Source organism: Sorex araneus, chromosome 6, assembly GCF_027595985.1.
Source record: "Sorex araneus isolate mSorAra2 chromosome 6, mSorAra2.pri, whole genome shotgun sequence".
Taxonomy (NCBI): domain Eukaryota; kingdom Metazoa; phylum Chordata; class Mammalia; order Eulipotyphla; family Soricidae; genus Sorex; species Sorex araneus.
Genome location: NC_073307.1, coordinates 88,213,311 through 88,232,411, shown reverse-complemented (window position 1 = coordinate 88,232,411; position 19,101 = coordinate 88,213,311). Strand labels below are relative to the sequence as shown.

General features: G+C 57.6%; 2 protein-coding genes across 2 annotated transcripts in view; both read right to left on the bottom strand.

Annotated features, from left to right (window-relative positions):
- Window positions 1–86: 86 nt before the first annotated feature.
- Window positions 87–10,983, bottom strand: TAPBPL (TAP binding protein like). Its single transcript, XM_055142493.1, has 7 exons — window positions 10,636–10,983; window positions 9,794–10,012; window positions 9,383–9,655; window positions 4,953–5,291; window positions 3,614–3,916; window positions 763–846; window positions 87–645 (listed from the first exon to the last, which is right to left on the bottom strand). Exons 1-7 carry the CDS (start codon window positions 10,697–10,699, stop codon window positions 602–604), a joined length of 1,326 nt encoding a protein of 441 aa, XP_054998468.1. The 5' UTR covers window positions 10,700–10,983; the 3' UTR covers window positions 87–601.
- A 364-nt stretch (window positions 10,984–11,347) lies between these two features.
- The window catches only part of CD27 (CD27 molecule), a 13,574-nt gene continuing 5,820 nt past the window's right edge, over window positions 11,348–19,101 (bottom strand). Inside the window, exons 2-6 of the mRNA XM_055143592.1 lie at window positions 18,908–19,039; window positions 12,591–12,770; window positions 12,307–12,417; window positions 12,043–12,162; window positions 11,348–11,830 (exon numbers count right to left, since the gene is read on the bottom strand). Of these exons, the coding sequence (XP_054999567.1) occupies window positions 11,703–11,830; window positions 12,043–12,162; window positions 12,307–12,417; window positions 12,591–12,770; window positions 18,908–19,039 (671 nt within the window). The 3' untranslated portion in view covers window positions 11,348–11,702. The remainder of the gene's footprint in view (window positions 11,831–12,042; window positions 12,163–12,306; window positions 12,418–12,590; window positions 12,771–18,907; window positions 19,040–19,101) is intronic.

Genomic DNA, 19,101 nt, shown 5'->3' with positions numbered 1-19,101 from the left:
CGCTGGTGGTTTGTGGGGCGGGGGGCGGGGGGCGGGGGGCGGGGGCGCCGGGCAGGGGAGCTGCGGGCAGGCGGGCGGGCGGGCCAGCCGGTGCGCGCTGCGGAGAGGAAGTGGTCTCTGCCCTGGGCACGCAGGCCTGCCTCAGGCGCTCGGCGCGACGGGAAGTTGAGTGGGTGGCGCACATCCCCACGCAGCACAGCTGTTTGCCCCCCCAGGCCCCCCCCCACCTCCATCCGGGGACCTGGATGCCCACCTACCCCCCTTCCCCCCCTTCCCCCCAGGGCCCGCAGATGTGCTCCCCGTTACCCACCGGGGGCTTCTCATGCCGAGATCTACCGTCCCAGGGCCAGAACCTCCCTGGTGGCTCTGGCGTCTGACAGCCGGACACAGAGACAGGACAGTGAGACGGCGGTGCCCAGGCCCCGGGGGCTTTTATTGGGCCGGAGTCCTCGGAGTGGGGGGTCTGGTGCCCTCGGAGCCTCCCCAGAGACGTGCTGCTCCTGTTGCCACCTCAGCCTCCAGGATGCAGAGTGAGGGGGGCTCGAAGGCGCATCGGGGCCCCTCCGTGACGCCTCCGTTCCACGCCGAGGCAGGAGACGGTCTACCCAGAGGCCCTGAGCGTCTTGGCAGACCTCGGGGAGGTGGCTAGGGGAGAGGCGAAGAGAGAGGCTGCTTTGGGGGGGGGTAACCCCCAATTGGGGGCGGGGGCAGGGCGGGGCGGTGGGGGGCCCGACGGGGCATCCCAGGAGAGGGGGCCCTCACCTTGCCGTCGCTGAAGCACCAGGAGCCACAGGGTGAGAACGAAGAGGCTGCTGGCGAAGAGGGCGCCGAAGGCCGTCCTCTGCTCTGGGGGGAGAGAGCCGCGTGGGCAGGAGGCGGTGGGCAGAGCGCGGGGAGCCGGCACCTCCGCGCAGCCACCAGGAATGGCACGGGAGTGAGGAGGAGTGACACGGCAGTGCGTGGGGGAGAGGGTGACATGGGAGTGTGTGTGTGAGAGAGGGTGACGGGAGTGTGTGTGTGAGAGGGTGACAGGGAAGTGTGTGTGAGAGAGGGTGACATGGGAGTGTGTGTGTGAGAGAGGGTGACAGGGGAGTGTGTGAGAGAGAGGGTGACATGGGAGTGTGTGTGAGAGCGACACTAGGGGCCCTGTGTGAGAGAGGAGTGACGTGGGAGTGTGAGAGGGTGACAGAGGAGTATGTGTGAGAGAGAGGGTGACATGGGAGTGTGTGCATAAGAGGAGTGACATGGGAGTGTGAGAGGAGTCACACGGGTATGTGAAGAATGACAGGAGTGTGAGAGGAGTGACATGGGAGTGTGTGTGAGAGAGGGTGACATGGGAGTGTGTGTGTGAGAGAGGGTGACACGGGAGTGTGTGTGAGAGAGAGGGTGACATGGGAGTATGTGTGTGAGAGAGGGTGACAGGGGAGTGTGTGTGAGAGAGGGTGACACGGGAGTGTGTGTGAGAGAGAGGGTGACATGGGAGTGTGTGCATAAGAGGAGTGACATGGGAGTGTGAGAGGAGTCACACGGGTGTGTGAAGAGTGACAGGAGTGACATGGGAGTGTGTGTGAGAGAGAGGGTGACACGGGAGTGTGTGTGTGAGAGAGGGTGACACAGGAGTGTGTGTGTGCGAGGAGGGACCCGGGAGCATGTGTGTGAGAGAGGAGTGGCACAGGAGAGTGTGTCAGGAGAGACACGGAGTGTGTGTGAGAGAGGAGTGACCAACACAGTGTGTGAGAGAAAAGGGACACGGGCGTTTGAGAGTGAGAGCGACGGCATGTGACCCAGGACTGTGTGTCTGTGTAGTAACAGGAGAGAAAGTGTGCAGGCGTGAAGAGTTTCAGGAGTGTGCCTGTGTGGGTGAGGAAGGAGATAAACGTCCTCCACATAGGAGATCCTGGCACCGCCTTGTCCCCTGGGCCCGGTCAGGAATAGCCCCTGAGCACTGCCAGGTGTGACCCGAAAACAAAAACAAAGAAACAACAAACCCACAAGGTTCCCGGATGCTCTTTGTCAGCCCACACGAGTTTCCCTCTCTCTCTCGTCCCAGTTCAGCACATTTCATGGCTTGGCGAGAGATTGAGGTTAGATGAGTCGCTGACACTCGCCTGGACCTGTGCCAGCGGCCGGGGAGGAGTGTGCACTGAGGTGACCCTTGGGGGCTGGCGGTGGCCTGCTGAGCTCCCCAGCTCTGCGTTCCCAGGTGCCCGTTTGGTCCTGGCTCAAACCTTTCCACGCCATTCTGTGGCTGCAGAGGTGGGGGGTGGGGGGCGGCAGGCCCCTTGGGAGCGGTGGGCTCACAGCAGTCTGCGAGCGCGTTTCTGCACCCGGCGAGGCCAGAGAATGCCCACCCCTGCCGGGAAAGCCTCCCTGCTTGTAAGTGGGGAGGGGTGGGGCTGGGGAGCACAGTCAGGAATAACTTAAAATTGGTAGGGCTTGGGGGGCCGGAGCAACAGCACAGCGGGGAGGGTGTTTGCCTGGCATGTGGCCGACCTGAGTTCGATCCCCGACATCCCATAGGGTCCCCTGTGCACCGCCAGGAGTGATTCCTGAGTGCAGAGCCAGGAGTGACCCCTGAGCATCACTGGGTGCGACCCAAAAACTAAAAAAAAAAAAAAATTGTGGGGTTTTGGGCCAGAGCGATAGTACAGTGGGTAGGGCATTTGCCTTGCATACAGCTGACCTGGGTTCGATCCCCAGCATCACAGAGGGGTCCACAAGTACCACCAGGGATGATCCCTGAGTGCAGAGCAGGAGTAACCTCTGAACATTGCTGCTGGCTGTGGTACATAAAGAAACATATGGGGGGGGTGCTGGAGCAATAGCACAGTGGGGAGGGCATTACACGTGGCCTGCACGCGGCTGACCCAGGTTCGATTCCCAGCATCCCATATGGCCCTCCGAGCACTGCCAGGAGTAACCCCTGTGCATTGCTGGGTGTGACCCAAAAATAATAAAACAAAAAGCAAAAAAAACAAAAACAAAAGAAAACATGGGGAGCTGGAGCAATAGCACAGCAGGTAGGGCATTTGCCTTGAACATAGCCGACCTGGGTTCGATTCCCAGCATCCCAATTGGTCCCCTGAGCACCATCAGGGGTAATTCCTGTGCATCGCTGGGTGTGACCCAAAAAGCAAAATAAATAAATAAACATGTTTTGGGGTATCTTTTTTTGGTTGTTGTTGTTTTGTTTGGGGAACTACTCCTAACTTGCTGCTCAGGAGTTTCTCTGCATCATGCTTGGGGGACCACGTGTGCTGGGGATCAAACTGGGGTCCCCCAGAGGTGATGCCTGTGTCACAGCCCTCAGAGCTGTCTCCATGAGCCTTGCCTGCTGCCTCTCAGCATGCGGCCTGGGCTGAGAGGAAGCGTGTGTGTGTGTGTGTGTGTGTGTGTGTGTGTGTCTGTGTTGGGGCAGGAGAGAGGAGAGGTTGGTGGCTGTCCCCTTAGGGAAACAAGGTCAAGTGTGTGTGTGTGTGTGTGTGTGTGTGTGTGTTGGGGCAAGAGAGAGGAGAGACAGGTTGGTGGCTGTCCCCTTGGGGAAACAAGGTCAAGGCTGCAAATAGGTGTAGGAGCTCTGGGTTAAGTGCAGAGAGCAGGGTACTCCCTGTACCTGGTGGGGCAACCCGTGTGCTGGCTCCCAGGGGCTCCTCCAAGGACACGTGGGCGACCTGGCAGGTGTACGTGGCGCCTGCGGGCCCGGGGTCGGCTGCGAGGGAGGAGGAGACGCTGTAGGTCCCGGCTGCACTTTGCCGCAGGCTGGAGAAGGAGGCCTCGGAGACGGGCGCCGGGGCACTGCCCGGCTCCTCTCGCGTCCACGTGATGGCCACGTCCAGAGGGTAGTAGCCAGTGACGTGGCAGGTGAGAGTGGGAGGCAGACCTTTACTTTCCTGGCTCAGTCGAACTCTGGGGGAGGCTGGAAGAAAGGAGGTGGGTAGGGGGCCAGTGAGGTAGGACAGCATGGGAGGCGTTTGATCCCTGCCGTCCCAAACGGCCCCCGGAGGGCTGGAGCGATAGCACAGCGGGGAGGGCGTTTGCCTTGCATGCGGCCGACTCGGGTTCAATTCCCAACATCCCATTGGGTCCCCTGAGCACTGCCAGGGGTAACTCCTGAGTGCAGAGCCAGGAGTAGCCCCTGTGCATCGCCAGGCGTGACCCAAAAAGCAAAAAACAAACAAACCAAACGGTCCTCAGGGCTCTGCCAGGAGTGATTCCTGAGCACAGAGTCAGGAGTAAGCCCTGAGGAGCCAGAGCAATAGTCAAGCGTTTGCCTTGCACGCAGCCGACCCGGGTTCAATCCCTGGTATCCCATAGGGTCCCCCCGAGCACCGCCAGGAGTAGTTCCTGAGTGCAGAGCCAGGAGGAACCCTTGAACATCACTGGGTGTGACCCAAAAAGGAAAAATAAACAGAGTAAACCCTGACCATTGCAGGGTGTAGCCCCCAAACTCTCCACTGCCCCCCCCCAAAAAAGGAGGCTGGGAACTCCAGAGGGATCTAATGACCCCAGAGGTGCCCCAAGCTGCCTTTTCCTGCTGCGAGAGGTTGTGCAGTGGGGTCTCCTCCCCAGGGGCGAGGGGACCCCCCAAGTACAAGCCAGAAAGGGAGTTTTGCAGCCTCCACGGGGCCGCTTGCTGCTTGTCATCGGGATGAGCGGGTGAGGGAAGGCTGTGGCTGGTGAAATGTTGGGGGCAGGGACCCCCGCGCCCCCTTCAGCTCCCTTGCAGTGGTCCAAAAGCACAGGGCGAGCGGGGGGCCTGCCCAGGAGGTGCCGCCCGGCTGATCCCCGATGAGAAAGTTCAACTCGGGGCCATCGAGGCTTTGGGACGGGCATGGAGGTGACGCGCGGGCCATCTGCCTCTCCGGAGGCGGCCCTGGCATCCGGGTCCCTTTCTGGGACACCTGCCCCCCCCCCCTCAGCCCTGCCCCCATCGGACCCCGCTCTGACCCCACCTTGGACGTGCAGCTGGGTGATCTGCTGGGCTTGGTACTGGGAGGTGGTGACCTGGCAGATGTAGGTGCCCTCGTCACCCACGACGAGGCCGGGGAGGCTGAGGGAGGCGTCGCCCGCTTCCAGCAGCGGCTCCTGCTCCAGGGTGGCGCCTGGCCGCTCGGCCCGCCGCTGTCCCCGGCTCCAGCGGTACACCAGCCGCCCGTGGCCCTGATGCTGCAGCCGCCACTCCACGCTGAGCAGGGCCTGGTCCGGGGCCTTGGAGAAGCCGCAGTGCAGGGAGGCCGAGGACCCCAGCTGAGAAGTCAGGGTAGGGGTCTGGGTGGTTACCTGGAATTGCACTGGGGCAAGAAAGAGAGTGAGTGAGGAGGGGGCTAATGAGCTGCTTCTTCCGTTGGTGTGTACTCGCAGGGCTGTGGGTACGTCACTCATCACTGCCTGCCTCCTCTCAGGCCAGCGACGGGACTCACATGCTCATCTGAGCTCCATGAAGCATTTCTTTTTTTCCTTTTTGGGTCACACCCAGCGATGCACAGGGGTTCCTCCTGGCTCTGCACTCAGGAATTCCTCCTGGCGGTGATCAGGGGACCATACGGGATGCCGAGGATTGAACCCGGGTTGGCAGCATGCAAAGCAAACGCTCTACCTGCGGTACTATCACTCCAGCCCCAGCTCTGACATTTACGTAGAACATTATTGAAGAAGTTTGAATTTTGACATTTTATTTGATAGTTATGAAAGAGCCTCTAATGTGGCACCGTTGGGAAGGACGAGTAAAGAGAGGCTGCTAAATCACTGTTTACAATAGCCAGAATCTGGAAAAAACCCGAGTGCCCTAGAACAGATGACTGGTTGAAGAAACTCTGGTACATCTATACAATGGAATACTATGCAGCTGTTAGAAAAAATGAGGTCATGACGTTTGCATATAAGTGGATCAACATGGAAAGTATCATGCAAAGTGAAATGAGTCAGAAAGAGAGAGACAGACATAGAAAGATTGCACTCATCTGTGGAATATAGAATAATAGACTATAAGACTAACGCCCAAGAATAGTAGAAATAAGTACCAGGAGATTGTTTCCATGGCTTGGAGGCTGGTCTCTCATTCTGGGTAACTCAGGAAAGGGACCACCAAGTAAAATGTGGTTGGAGGTCATGTGGGGGAAGGGTGATGCAGGCCGAATACAGACTAGAGACTGAACACAATGGCCACTCAACACCTTTATTGCAAACCACAACACCTAATCAGAGAGAGAGAACAAAAGGGAATTCCCTGCCATAGTGGTGGGGTGGGGGGAGGGATGTTGGGTTTACTGGTGGTGGAGAATGGGCATTGGTGAAGGGATGGGTTATCGAACTTTGTATGGGGGAAACATGAGCACAATGATGTATGGATCTGTAACTGTACCCTCACGATGACTCTCTAATTAAAAATAAACTAATAATAAAAAAAAAAAAGAGAGAGAGGCTGCTAAAATCTCAGGGCTAGGACGAATGGAGACGTTACTGGGCCTGCCGGAGCAAATCAACGATCAACAGGATGATAGTGATAGTGATATATAGTTATTGGATCAATTTGAAAAATACCGTAGGTGGGCCAGAGACCTAGTACAGCACCCCAGGCGCTTGCCTTGCATGCCGCCAACCCAAGTTTGATCCCTGACACGCAGATAGCTCCCAGAGCATCACCAGGAGTGACCCTTGAGCACAGCCAGGTGTAAGCCCTGAGTGTGGGTGATTACCAAACAGCCTGGTGTGACCTCAAAACAAACAAAACACATCTTAGGCTACTCAGTGATCACTCACATTGATAGCGTACAGAGAAACTAAACAGTGGGCCAGATAATATTGAATGTCAAACCCCTGGTCTTCAAATGATGGCAGCGGAACTGAGATAATCAAGCTAGCTATTGGGGAAAGAGATGGGTCTTGGAACCTTATATGAATGAAATTCAATCATGACCAACTTTGGAACTATCTCATGGTGATTCAATTAATTTTTTTTTTGAAGTAAAACATTTTATTTAGAGGGTTTTTTGAAGAGAAAGGAGAGAAAGTGGGAGAGAGTGGAGAGTAAGAGAGACAGAGTAACTCGCTCAAGAGAGAACGTGGGCTCCTCCAAGGGCGGAGAGAGCCTCTACAAACACCCCAGCATTAGACGCAAAAGCATGAAAGTACACGTCTCAAGAGGGGAGATGCGGGCGACACATGTGCTTGACCATGTGGGCACAAGCAGCTCATGGGCTCCGACAGCACATGTGCCATTTTTTTTTTTTTTTTAATAAAGATGAAGCCAGGGGCTGGAGTGTTTACCTTGCACGTGGCCAACCCGGGTTCGATCCCTGACATCCCATAGGGTCCCCTGAGCACCACCAGGAGTAATTCCTGAGTGCAGAGCCAGGTGTGACCCAAAAAGCAAAAACAAATAAATAAAGATGAAGCCAAAGGAAAGCAAAGCCCAATGGAATCAACTCTCAAGCTTCCCTTTCCCCATTGTGTCTCTTTAATGCCCACCACAGTCTAGACCACTGCCCACTTTGGTTTTTTGCCAAGGTGATGGCTTGGTGGTTATGAAGGAAAATATTTTCATCTTCGGTCGTGCCGGTGCACGGTCCCTGTGGAGGCATTTGGGCTGGACCCTGGCATTATCGGTAGCTTTGGCGAGTAGAAGTGACTCAAAGAGACTGGCAGCATGTGAAGGGCACACAGACATTCCTTCTCTTCCTTCCCCTTTGTTGTACGTGTGAGAATAGTCCAGAATTAAAAGGGAAAAGACCAGCCGTGCCAGAAATGTGACTGGCACTGGACAGGTGGCAGCAGAAAGCTCCTAGTGTTCTAGGACTTTTATTTGGTTTTAGTTTTGGTTTTTGAGTTTGTGGGTTTTTTTTTTTTTTTTGCTTCTTGGGTCACACCCAGTAATGCGCAGGTTACTCCTGGCTCATGCACTCAGGAATTCCTCCTGGCAGTGCTCAGGGGACCATATGGATGCTGGGAATCAAACCCAGGTCAGCCCCATGCAAGGCAAACACCCTACCCGCTGTGCTATTACTCCAGCCCCCTGGTTTTGGTTTTTGGACCACATCTCGCAAGTGCTCAGGGGTTTCTCTTGGCTCTGGGCTCAGGGGTCATTTCTGGTGGTGCTTAGGGGACCATCTAGGGTGCCAGGGATTGAACCCGGCTGGGTTGCATGCAAGTCAAATGCCCTACTCACTCCTGCCCCTCCTGGAATGTTCTTAGCCTAGGAGGGCATATCTCTTGACGTCTCAGGAGCCAAATAATTGCATGGGACGGGCTCTCGAGAACCTCCCACCGTGTCCTCAATTCCTCAGCCTTCTAGAATATGCTGAGTCGGAGAGAGCAAGGGCCATGCTTTATTAATAAGAGTGAATGAACAGGGGCAGAACGATAGTATGGCAGGGAGGGCGTCTGCCTTGGACATGGCTCTTCGTTTCAATCCCCAGCATCCCAGAGTGGGGCTGGAGCGACAGCACAGCGGGGAGCGCATTTGCCTGGCATGCGGTCGACCCAAATTCAATTCCCAGCACCCTATATGGTCCCCTGAGCACCACCAGGAGTCATTCCTGAGTGCAGAGCCAGGAGTCACCCCTGAGCATCGCTGGGTGTGACCCAAAAAGAAAAAAAAAGCAACAAACAGACAAACAACCCCCCCAAAAAAACCCCCGGCATCCCATAGGGTCCCCTAAACACTGCTGGGGGTCATTCCTGAGTGCAGAGCCAGGAGTAACCACAGAGCACTTGCCAGGTGTGGTCCAAAACCCAAAAAGCTTTTTCAAAAATTTTGGAAAAGTGAATGAACAGGTTCTGAAAGGCTCTCAGCTGTTGTTCTAGTTACCCAGGAGCAGCAGGCTGGGCTGGCATTCCGTGGGAGAAAATTTCCCTCACGCACTGGATGAACCGAGACCTCCTGAGGTGAAAATGACCCCCACTTGGGGTCTGTGGGGGCCACCCCCAGCAGTGTTCAGGGGTCACTCCTAGAAATGCGACCCCGGGGATCAAACCCGGGCCTCCCGTGTGTGTGCCAGCCCTCTGAGTCACCTCCCCATACCTCACCCCTTCTGCGTTCTTTTCTTTTTTGTTCTTGTGTTTGAGCTACACGGAGCTGTGTTCAGGGTTGACTCCTGACCTGCTCAGGAATCATTCCTGGCAGGGCTCAGGAGACCCGAGGCAATGCCGGGGATCAAACCCGGGTTGTCTGCATGCAAGGCAATCACCCTAACTATCGTACTATCTCTCGGACCCCACTTGGGGTCCTCTGGGGGGCCCCGAGATGACCGGTGTGATGGAGGTTCAAAACTCTTTGTCCTTTCTCTTCTAATGTCCTCATCCCCACCTCTGGCTACTTAAGGGGGGGGGTGAAAAAGCAAAACCCAAACAGAACAGACTTCCTGCCCCTTTTGGGGGGTCTCACCTGCCGTCTTCACGGTGCCCTGCGGACTCAGGGGCAGGTTTAGCGTGGGATGCCAGGCGGTCCCTTTGTCCACATCCCCGAGGGTCCTCATCACCATGGCGATGCTTGGACCGCCCTCGGACACCTGCATGCTGGCCAGGAAGTAGGCGGCCGTGTCCACGGCGGCCTCTGGCCCAGCCTGGAGAAAGTAGTGTGAGAACTCACAGGTCACCTGCTTCTCGTTGCACTCGGCGTGGAGGAGGTCCCCGGCCTGGGGGATCTGGACTAGGTCCACTGGGAGAGAAGGACAGAGGAGGGTGAGCCAGGGGGCAGACATGAGGTCTGGGGGGGATGGGGACACAGGAGGTGTTCTTGGCACTGGACCGTCCCCGGGGGGCCCCAGGACTAGACCCCGGGGTGGAGGACTCTTACCTGTGGCCTCAAAGGTGACAGGTGGGTCATCCTTGGACAGTTGGTCCTCCTGGAAGTCGGTGAGGCCCTCCAGGGAGCCATCATCCAGCACGGGGACCTGTCTCAGCACCAGCAAGGCCTTCGCCCTGTCCCCACTGCTGGCGAAACCTGCTTGCGGCCCGCTTTCCTTGGCCAGGAGACAGTCGAAGACCATGTCCACTGGGCGCCACAGACTGTTGGCTGAGGAAGAGCAGGGAGGGAGGGCTGAGCTCTGTGACCCAGGACATTCCTTCTAGACGCCCCCCAACTGCGGAGTCCTCAAGGGGGACTGTTCTGGAACCACAGCTGTCTCTGCATCCCCTCTTCTCCTGCCCGCCCTCCCACCCCCCCAGCTTTCTGGGAAACACCCCTAGTCCTGGGAGGAATCCTTTACAGGATGACCCCAAGGGGCTTTGGAAAGCCGGGTGCTGCCAACTCCAGTCTAAGGACTTTGAACTTCTCAGAAGAATAACTGCGCACGTGTCGGGGGGACAGATATGTGTGTCGCCCAGCCAGGACCCACCTGTGCATGGGGTTCGCTTTGCCATCCCCCACCCTCTTGGCACCTCCTCTTCCTCCCCATCGTCGTTGTGGTGTGTCCGCTCCCACCCCTCCCCCCACCCCCACCCCCGCCCCGTCTTTACTGGCCTCGGCCAAGCTTGGCCGCTTCCTCGCTTTGCCAGTCTCTGCCGTCCACCAGTGGGACTCAGAAGACCCCACCCCCGCCCCGGAATCCCCTTTCCCACCTGGCGCTTGGTGGGGGGGGCCCGGCGGCCTGGACTTCCTCAGCCCAGCAACCTCCCTCCAGGGGTTCCCCCACTTACTGGGAACCGCCTCTCCCGAGAGAGCCAGGCAGAGCAGCAGACACCACCCGGCCTCCGTGCCCATGGGGGCGGCTGGCACGCAGGGCCCCCTCCACTGCGCTCTCCGGGGCGCGCAGAAGAAGAGGGTGGAGGTGGGGGTTCGCCCCCAACCCTCCAGGCGCTCCGGTCGCCGGGTCGCCTGTGTTTCAGCCCTCGGCCCGCTTCTCTCCGCTTCTCTTTCGCTTTCACTTTCCGAAGGCGGCGGCGGGGCTACCTGGGCCTCGGGGTGAAGCCATCTGCTTGCTGCAGGTGCCCAGCGGCTGAGTCCTGGGCGCGCCTCCCTTCACTTCCCGCCCTGCCCGACCCCCGCCCCCACACGCCCCCACACGCCCCCAGTGATTTCAGCACCTAGCACTGCCCGGCGCGCAACCTGGAGCTGCTGGGAAGTGGAGATATAAGTCAGCGTAAGGGGGCGGGAGGCTGGAGGAGGGACAGACCTGAACCCGGGGACGGCGTCGGGGCGCCGGGGGAACCTTGCCCGCGCCAAGGGCGCCCCGGGATGGGGCCACGCCCCCTAACCACGCCCCCTAACCACGCCCCTACGGGCGGAGCCTATCAGCACGTGTGCCGCGCGCAGGCTCCGCCCCCGGGCTGGCGGCGGGGCGGGGCCCTCGTCGAGCGGAGTCGCGAGTTCACGGCGGGGCACGTAGCCGGCACTTTTATTTGGCTGAGATTCTAGGTCAATGATAACAGAGATCCGGGGAGACCTCGGCTGCAAGTGGGTGTCAGCCCAGCCCAGCCCTGGGCTCAGAGTTCCCGCGGGCCGGCGGGGGGTGGTGAGGCTGGAGGAAGGAACCGGTTTCCCGGTCTCCCATGCTCCGCCTCCTGCTCCGTGTCCACTTCTCTGCGCACCCCAGGAAAAAGGGGGTGCTTTCTCGTCTGTCCACAGCAACGGGGTCCGAGAGAGATGGGAGGGAGCCTGAAATGGTGGTGGTGGTGGTGGTGGTGGTGGTGGGCTCCAGGTCTCGTTCCCGCGGCGGTGGGCTGGAGCTGCGGATGGTGGGGGTCCCTGGGCAGGGCGCGGGGGCTCAGGGGCCGGACGCGGGCTCGGGTTTGCGGTAATCCTCCTGGATCGGGAAGGCGCTGCCCTCCTCCTCCCGGGGGCAGCAGTGAGGATCCGGCTCCGCAGGCGCCGCCCCGGGACCCCGTTCTTTGCCTGCGGGGAGGAGCAGCCTTGAGTTGGAGGCCCCCCGTGGAGCGCCTGGGCGCAGGGCGGGGAGCTGAGCCACGACGGGGTGTGGGGCAGGGAGGGGAGGAGGCGGAGGGGAAGAGGAGGGACGGAGCTGGGGGTGGGGGGGTGCTGTCCGGGTTCCAGGATGGGGTGCAGGGCCGAGATGGTGCGGAAGCCCTGGGTTTGGGGTCTCTTACTTAGCCTAGATTGTCTTCGTTGATGGCAGAACAGGGCTCCGACCAGGGTGCAAGCCAGGAATATTCCAGAGAAGACCACGAAGATGCGGATGCAGTCGGAGCTGCACAGCGACCTGGAGGCTGAGACAGGCCGGTGCAGGCGGTGTTGAGAGACCCTCAGACCTTCTCTCAGTCAGCCTCTGCCCCTCTCTCCTCCTGCCCCCGCCCTTCCTGGGACCCCGTTTCCTCTCCTCATCTCTGCACCCTGCTGGCCCGGCTCCTCACCCCTGGCCTCAGGAGCTGCTCTGACGCCCAGCCAGGGTCCCCCGGATTCCTGCTGTCTGGCGTTAGCGGGACTCTGCACCCTCTCGGGGGGCGTCCTGGCCTCTGGCGTGTCTGCAATGACAAGGCAGGAGCTTGAGGCAAGGCGGGCGGAAGGACAGTGGGGAGGGGAGGACAAAGACAGTTGGAACCAGGAACCAGGAGACTTCGGTGGGGGTGAACTCAGAAGTGGGGTGGGGGAGCCAGCCAGCGGGCTGTGACATAGGACAGAGGTCGCTAGAACTCACTTTTGACCTCAGGCCGGTGGGGGGTTTTCGGGCTCTGGGTTGGAGCCTGAGATGGACGCGTGGCCAGCAGGGGTGGGGGAGGAGGGTCACACTCCGAACACGTCTCATCCCTGCACCGCAGCCCCCCGGGGCAGGCGCACTCCGTGTTGGCCGTGGGCGTGCAGTTGCGGAGGAGAAGCCCTGGGCAGAGGGGCAGAGAGGAGAAAACAAAAACATGAGACGGAGGCCTCAGGGACCAGCCAGGTCCTGAGCTTATTATTTTTATTTTATTTTTTCTTTTTGGATCAGACCCAGGGATGCTCAAGGGTTCCTCCTGACTCTGCACTCAGGAATGACGCCTGGCGGTGCCTGGGGGACCCTATGGGATGCTGGGAATCAAACCCGGGTCTGCCGCGTGCAAGGCAGACGCCCTCCCCGCTGTGCTATCGCTCCAGCCCTGGTCCTGGGCTTGTTCATTCTCCCCTTGATCCCCAGCTAGGCCCATCTTCAGGGTCGTGGAGTTCTTGCCACCCGCCCAAGGCCGGCCCCTGCCTGACACCCCCCCACCCCGTCCCGCCTATGCCTTTGCCATGAGAATTCCTGTTCTGAGAGAAAAAGGACCCAGCAAGGGAGCTCAGAGCGCCCGACCATCTGCCAGCTAGGCACGAGGCCCCGGGTTTGATCGCCAGTAGTGCTTGACTCCTGCACACATACACACCCCGCTCCTCGCAACCAGCCATGGTGGGGTGACCCTGGTGACCCCCCAGCCCCATGAGACCCAAGCAGCTCCAGTCATTGAGCACTGAACCATCCGCCAACACAACCAGACGGACTGTCACAGGTGCGCCTCCCAACCCAGGTCCCCTGAGCACTGCTGGGAGACCCTCTCTTCAAAGAAAAGAAGAAGGAAGACATCTGAGTTGGGTCTTTTGGAAAAACGGTGATTCAGAAAAAGGATGATGCTAAAGGGGGCACGATGTAAAGGATTCTCGCCCTGATCAATTCTTTTGTATTCTCAAGTGAAGAAGGTATTTGTGGAAAGGATTGTGGGTCCGCAAAAGGAAAGAGAGATATCAAATTGGAATGCCCCGCCACAGAGGCGGGGTGGGGTGGGGGGGATGAGATTGAGGGGGTGGGAGGGATACTGGGTTCATTGGTGGTGGAGAATGGACACTGGTGGAGGGATGGGCTCTCAAACATTGCATGAGGGAAAAACAATCACGAAAATGTGTGAATCTGTAACTACCCTCACTGTGACTCACTAATTAAAATAAATGAATAAATAAATAAATAAATAAAAAGGATTGTGGGTCCGTAAAGCGCTTAAGAATTGGTACCACGGGGGCTGGATCGATAGCACAGAGGCTAGGGCATTTGTCTTGCAAGTGGCCGGGTTCGATTCCCAGCATCCCATATGGTCCCCAAGCACCACCAGGAGTAATTCCTGAGTGCAGAGCCAGGAGTAACCCCTGTGCATCACCAGGTGTGACCCCCCCACACACACAAAAAAAAAGAATTGGTACCATGGGCCAGATTGATAGTACAGCAGATAGGGTGCTTGCCTTGCTCATGGCCGGCCCGGGTTTGATCCCCAGCATCTCATATGGTCCCCTGAGCCCCACCAGAGTAATTCCTGAGTGCAGAGCCAGGAGTAAACCCTGAGCATTGCAGGGGGGTAACCCCAAAAAGCCAAAATTAAAAGAAAATTTTATTTTATTTTATCTTTGCTTTTTGGGTCACACCCAGCAGTGCACAGGGGTTACTCCTGGCTCTGCACTCAGGAATTACTCCTGGCGGTGCTCGAGGGACCCTATGGGATGCCGGGATCGCAACCCGGTCGGCTGTGTACAAGGCAAATGCCCTACCTGCTGTACTATTGCTCCGGCCCCAGGGAAGAGACCTTTGTATCACAGAGTGTGACTTCGGGGGGGGGGGGTGGATGTGTGGTGGTGGGGGGTGTCATTTGGTATTTCATGGTGTGACCCGATTCCATACTCACTCACTCTGCAGATCACGGGCGTTGGGGGCATTAGGACTTTTAGCCAGTTCTGGCTGCTGTGTTCCTTGGGCGTTTGGGAGCTTGAAGGGAGAGGGTAGGTGGGGACTTTCTTCAAGCCCATGTCCTTCCGAGAACACAGATCACACTCGCCTGTCTCCGTGTTTCTTTGCTGGCCTCACTCCACTCTGGAGAAGCCCACGTTCTCTCTTCGACACACACTTCTCCCTTACTTTCCCCTCACCTCTTTCCAAATAAGTTTCAATAAAAACTATTCTGCTTCTTGGGGCCAGAGCGATAGCACAGCGGGTAGGGCGTTTGCCTTGCACGCGGCCGACCCAGGTTCGATCCCCAGCATCCCATAGGGTCTCCCAAGCACTACCAGGAGTAATTTCTGAGTGCAAAGCCAGGAATAACCCCTGAGCATCACTGGGTGTGACCCAAAAAGAAAAAAAAAAACAACCTATTCTGCTTCTCAAAAGAAACAGTTGCTTGATGTTAGCATCCTTTGGCTTTACTTTCACTATCTTGGCACCAGAGTATAGGGATGAGAAGAAAGAAAGTGTGGACGTGTGAGGGGCCAGAGGGATAGCACAGTGGGGAGGGCATTTGCCTTGCACTCGGCCAACCCAGGTTCGATTCCCGGCATTCCATAGGGTCCCCTGAGCACCGCCAGGAGTAATTCCTGAGTGCACGAGTCAGGAGTAACCCCTGAGCATTGCTGGGTGTGACCCAAAAAGCAAAAAAAAAAAAAAAAAGAGTGGGGGGATCTGGGAGGAGACAGCCTTGATCAATCCTAGCCCTCCCAGCCGGTCCGGGGGTGGGGGGGGCAGAGTCGGGTGGGGAGAAAGTCTCTCTTCTCCCTGCCTCACATCAGCTGCCTGTCTTCAAGATGAGAAGCAACAGGGGTCGGGTCAGGAGAGTCAAACACAAAGGGGATGTGAAGGGATGACAGAGTCAGGTATCCAAACCACAGGGTCAAAATACTGAAATCAAGAGACCCAAACTTGAAGAATCGAACTTAGAAAGGGGCCTGTCAGGAGGGCAGGCTGGAGGCGGGGGATATGGCAGGGATACGGGCACCATGGTGGAGTGATTCGTGATGCAATATTGTCTATCTAAAACTCAACTGTGGGGGCTGGAGCAATAGCACAGTGGGGAGAGCGTTTGCCTTGCACGCGGCCGACCTAGGTTCAATTCCCGGCATCCCATATGGTCCCCTGCGCAGTGCCAGGGGTAATTTCTGAGTGCAGAGCCAGGAGTAACCCCTGTGCATCGCCGGGTGTGACTCAAAAAGCAAAAACAAAACAAAACAAAAAACTCAACTCTGAATAACTTTGGAAATCAAGGCGCCTTAATAAAAAATTAGTAAAATGGGATTTGGAGCAATCGTCCAGCAGGTAAGGTTTGCTTTGTACGGGGCCAACCCAGGTTTGATCCCCAGCATCCCATATGGTCCCCCGAGCACTTCTAGGAGTAATTCCTGAGCACAGAGCCAGGAATAACTTCTGAGCATCTCCGGGTGTGGCTCCCAAACCCTAAAGTAAGTGAAAATAAAATGTAAGAGGGGCTGGAGTGATAGCACAGCAGGTAGGGTTTTTGCCTTGCAAGCTGCCGACCCGGGTTCGATCCCTGCCATCCCATATGGTGCCCTGCCATCCCATATGGTGCCAGGAGTAATTCCTGAGTGCAGAGCCAGGAGTAAGCCCTGAGCATCGCTGGGTGTGACCCAAAAAAGCAAAAATTAAAAAATAAAATGTAAGAAATCCAAGGCTCATTCAAAGATGGGGGTGGTTTTGGGTGGCTGCACAGTGTTACGCTGTCTGGGGGGGATGGGAGTGAGGGGGCGCAAGGCTGGGCTGGGAGGGAGGAAGAAGGGGGTTCTCTCGAACAGGCAAAAACACAGGATGTGGGCCAGGCCACAGCAAGCTGCGGTGGCCTCCCGGGGACCCCAGGAGAGGAGGCCGGTTGGTGGGAGAAGGGGTATGAGCTAGAGACCACAAGAACGAGCCGGGGGCTGTGGGGGGATTTCATCACTTTCCAGTGCCTCCTTCGGGGCAGGGGAGGGGTACAGATTCCTTTTTTTTCTTTCTCACCCCTCCCAAGCCCCACCCCTTCTACTTTAGAAAATCAGGAACAAATTTTACTCAAGATTCCTAAAATTCTCCCCAGACCTCCACTTCTCCAGGAAGTCACGGCTGCACAGCAATGCGCTGTGTCATTCACGTGAGAATCGGAGCTAGACACAGACACAAAGCCATCGGCTAGGCCAGCCATCTTCAGCACCTGGAGCAAAGGTAGAATGCCCGAGAAGAGTGGATGTGCAGGGGCTGGAGCGATAGATAGCACAGCGGGGAGGGCGTTTGCCTTGCACGCAGCCAACCCAGGTTCGATTCCCAGCATCCCATAGGGTCCCCCGAGCACTGCCAGGAGTGATTCCTGAGTGTAAAAGCCAGGAGTAACTCCTGTGCATCACACAATGTGACCCAAAAAGAAAAAAAAAATGGATGTGCAGAGGACTCGGCTGTTTGGCTTCAAACACTGTACTTAAAAAAAAAAACAACTAATAATGGGGGCTGGAGCGATAGCACAGCGAGTAGGGCATTTGCCTTGCATGCGGCCGATCCAGGTTCAATTCCAGCACCCCATATGGTCCCCCCAAAAAAAAGCAAAAAAAAAAAACTAATAAAATGTGGGGCCAGAGTGATAGTCCACAAGTGGGCGGTGCTTGGGGGACCATATAGGATGCTGGGGATCGAACTGCAGTCGGCTGTGTGCAAGGCAGGCACCCTACCTGCTGTCGTATCTCTCCAACCCTGATTTTCTTTTGTGGAAGGAACATTAGTATGGGGCTTGTGGAGACCACGTGGGACGGAGGCTCGAACCCAGGGCTCCTGCCAATCAAGGATGTGCTCCAGCCCTTTGCACCATCTCCCTGGCCCCGGAACTGAGTAATCAGAGAGCCCGGATTCCCTCCCACCATGGAGTCCCTCTGTCCCACACTGCAGGCGGACTTCAGCTGCTTCTCCATCTTACAGATGGGAATACTGAGGCCAAGAGCAGGTCCGGTCATTCCACTGCCCTTGACATGTTACTGGTGCCTACATCCTGGGCATGGGTGGGGGCTGGGGGGACTGTGGGCAAGCCGCCTAGAGGAGGGTCCCAGATGGGAGGGGTCTGGGGCCTGGTGGCGGGGATTACTGCTCGGTGTTGGGGCCAGGCCCCGGCGGGGCACCCTTAGGAGCGGGGGAGACCTGACACAACCCCTCCAACCGTGGGCTTGTGCCAGGAAGGGGGAAACAGACAATAAGAGTCCTTTTATTTTTTTTGTAGAGGGGCCTCCCCTGGTACTCGGGGGCCCACCCGGCCACATCCTGCCACACTCAGCGAGGGCCCTCACTACGCACAGCACAGACCCTGTCACTTTAAGCAGCCTCAGTGGTCATTCTGAAGTGAAGTGGATAGTTAGTGGACGTTTTATCTCCATAGAAATTCTTCCCCCTCCTCCCCCTCCTCCCCCTCTTCTTCCTTCCTCCCCCTCTTCTTCCTTCCTCCTCCTCCTTCCTCCTCCTCCTCCTCCTTCCTCCTCCTCCTCCTCCTCCTCCTCCTCCTCCTCCTCCTCCTCCTCTTCTTCTTCTTCTTCTTCTTCTTCTTCTTCTTCTTCTTCTTCTTCTTCTTCTTCTTCTTCTTCTTCTTCTTCTTCTTCTTCTTCTTCTCCTCCTCCTCCTCCTCCTTCTCCTTCTTCTTCTCCTTCTTCTCCTCCTCCTCCTCCTCCACCTCCACCTCCTCCTTCTCCTTCTTCTCTACTCCTCCTTCTTCTCCTCCTTCTCTATCTCCTCCTTCTCTCCTCCTTCTTCTTCTTCTCTCCTCCTTCTCCTCCCCCTTTCTCTCCTTCTCCCTCTTTTCTTTCTCCTCCTTCTCTTCCTCTTCACCCTCCTCTTTTTCTTTTTTGGTTTTTGGATCACACCCGGCGATGCACAGGGGTCATTCCTGGCTCATGCACTCAGGAATTACCCCTGGTGGTGCTCAGGGGACCATATGGGATGCTGGGATTTGAACCCGGGTTGGCCGCATGCAAGGCAAACGCCTGACCCGCTGTGCTACCATTCCAGCCCCCCCCCCCCCCCCCCCCGCCTAGGGCTTTTGAATTGCCTCGATCCGGCCATGGCGCCCCCCTCACACCCTGCAGTTCAGCTCACGCCCAAACACCCAAGCTCCCTCCCTCTCCATTAACGCTGCTTTGCCAGGGGCGCCCCCTCTGCCCCTTTGCGGGGTCTGGAGCTGCCCGGGACTTCTGCCGCCTGCGCTCGCCCCTCATCCCGGCGGGGCCAGCCTTGCTCACCCGAGTGGCAGAGCCGGCAGCTCTCGCAGTGGGGCCGGTGGTGGTGACTCGGGTTGAAGGAGCGGCCGGGCACGCAGGGGCTGCACTGCGGGGCGATCCCCGGCCCAACACAGTCCTTCACCAGGAACGTGCCTGCAAGCAGAGGGACGCGGTCAAGGCCGGCCCCGCTTCCTCGGGGTGCTGCCCCCCACCCC

Coding starts and splice junctions, on each gene's coding strand:
- TAPBPL (XM_055142493.1), bottom strand. CDS start 10,699: ATGGGCACGGAGGCCGGGTGGTGTCTGCTGCTCTGCCTGGCTCTCTCG. Junction 10,013..10,635: donor CTCGGGAGAGGCGGTTCCCA/GTAAGTGGGGGA, acceptor GCTCTTCCTCAG/CCAACAGTCTGTGGCGCCCA. Junction 9,656..9,793: donor TGTCACCTTTGAGGCCACAG/GTAAGAGTCCTC, acceptor CTTCTCTCCCAG/TGGACCTAGTCCAGATCCCC.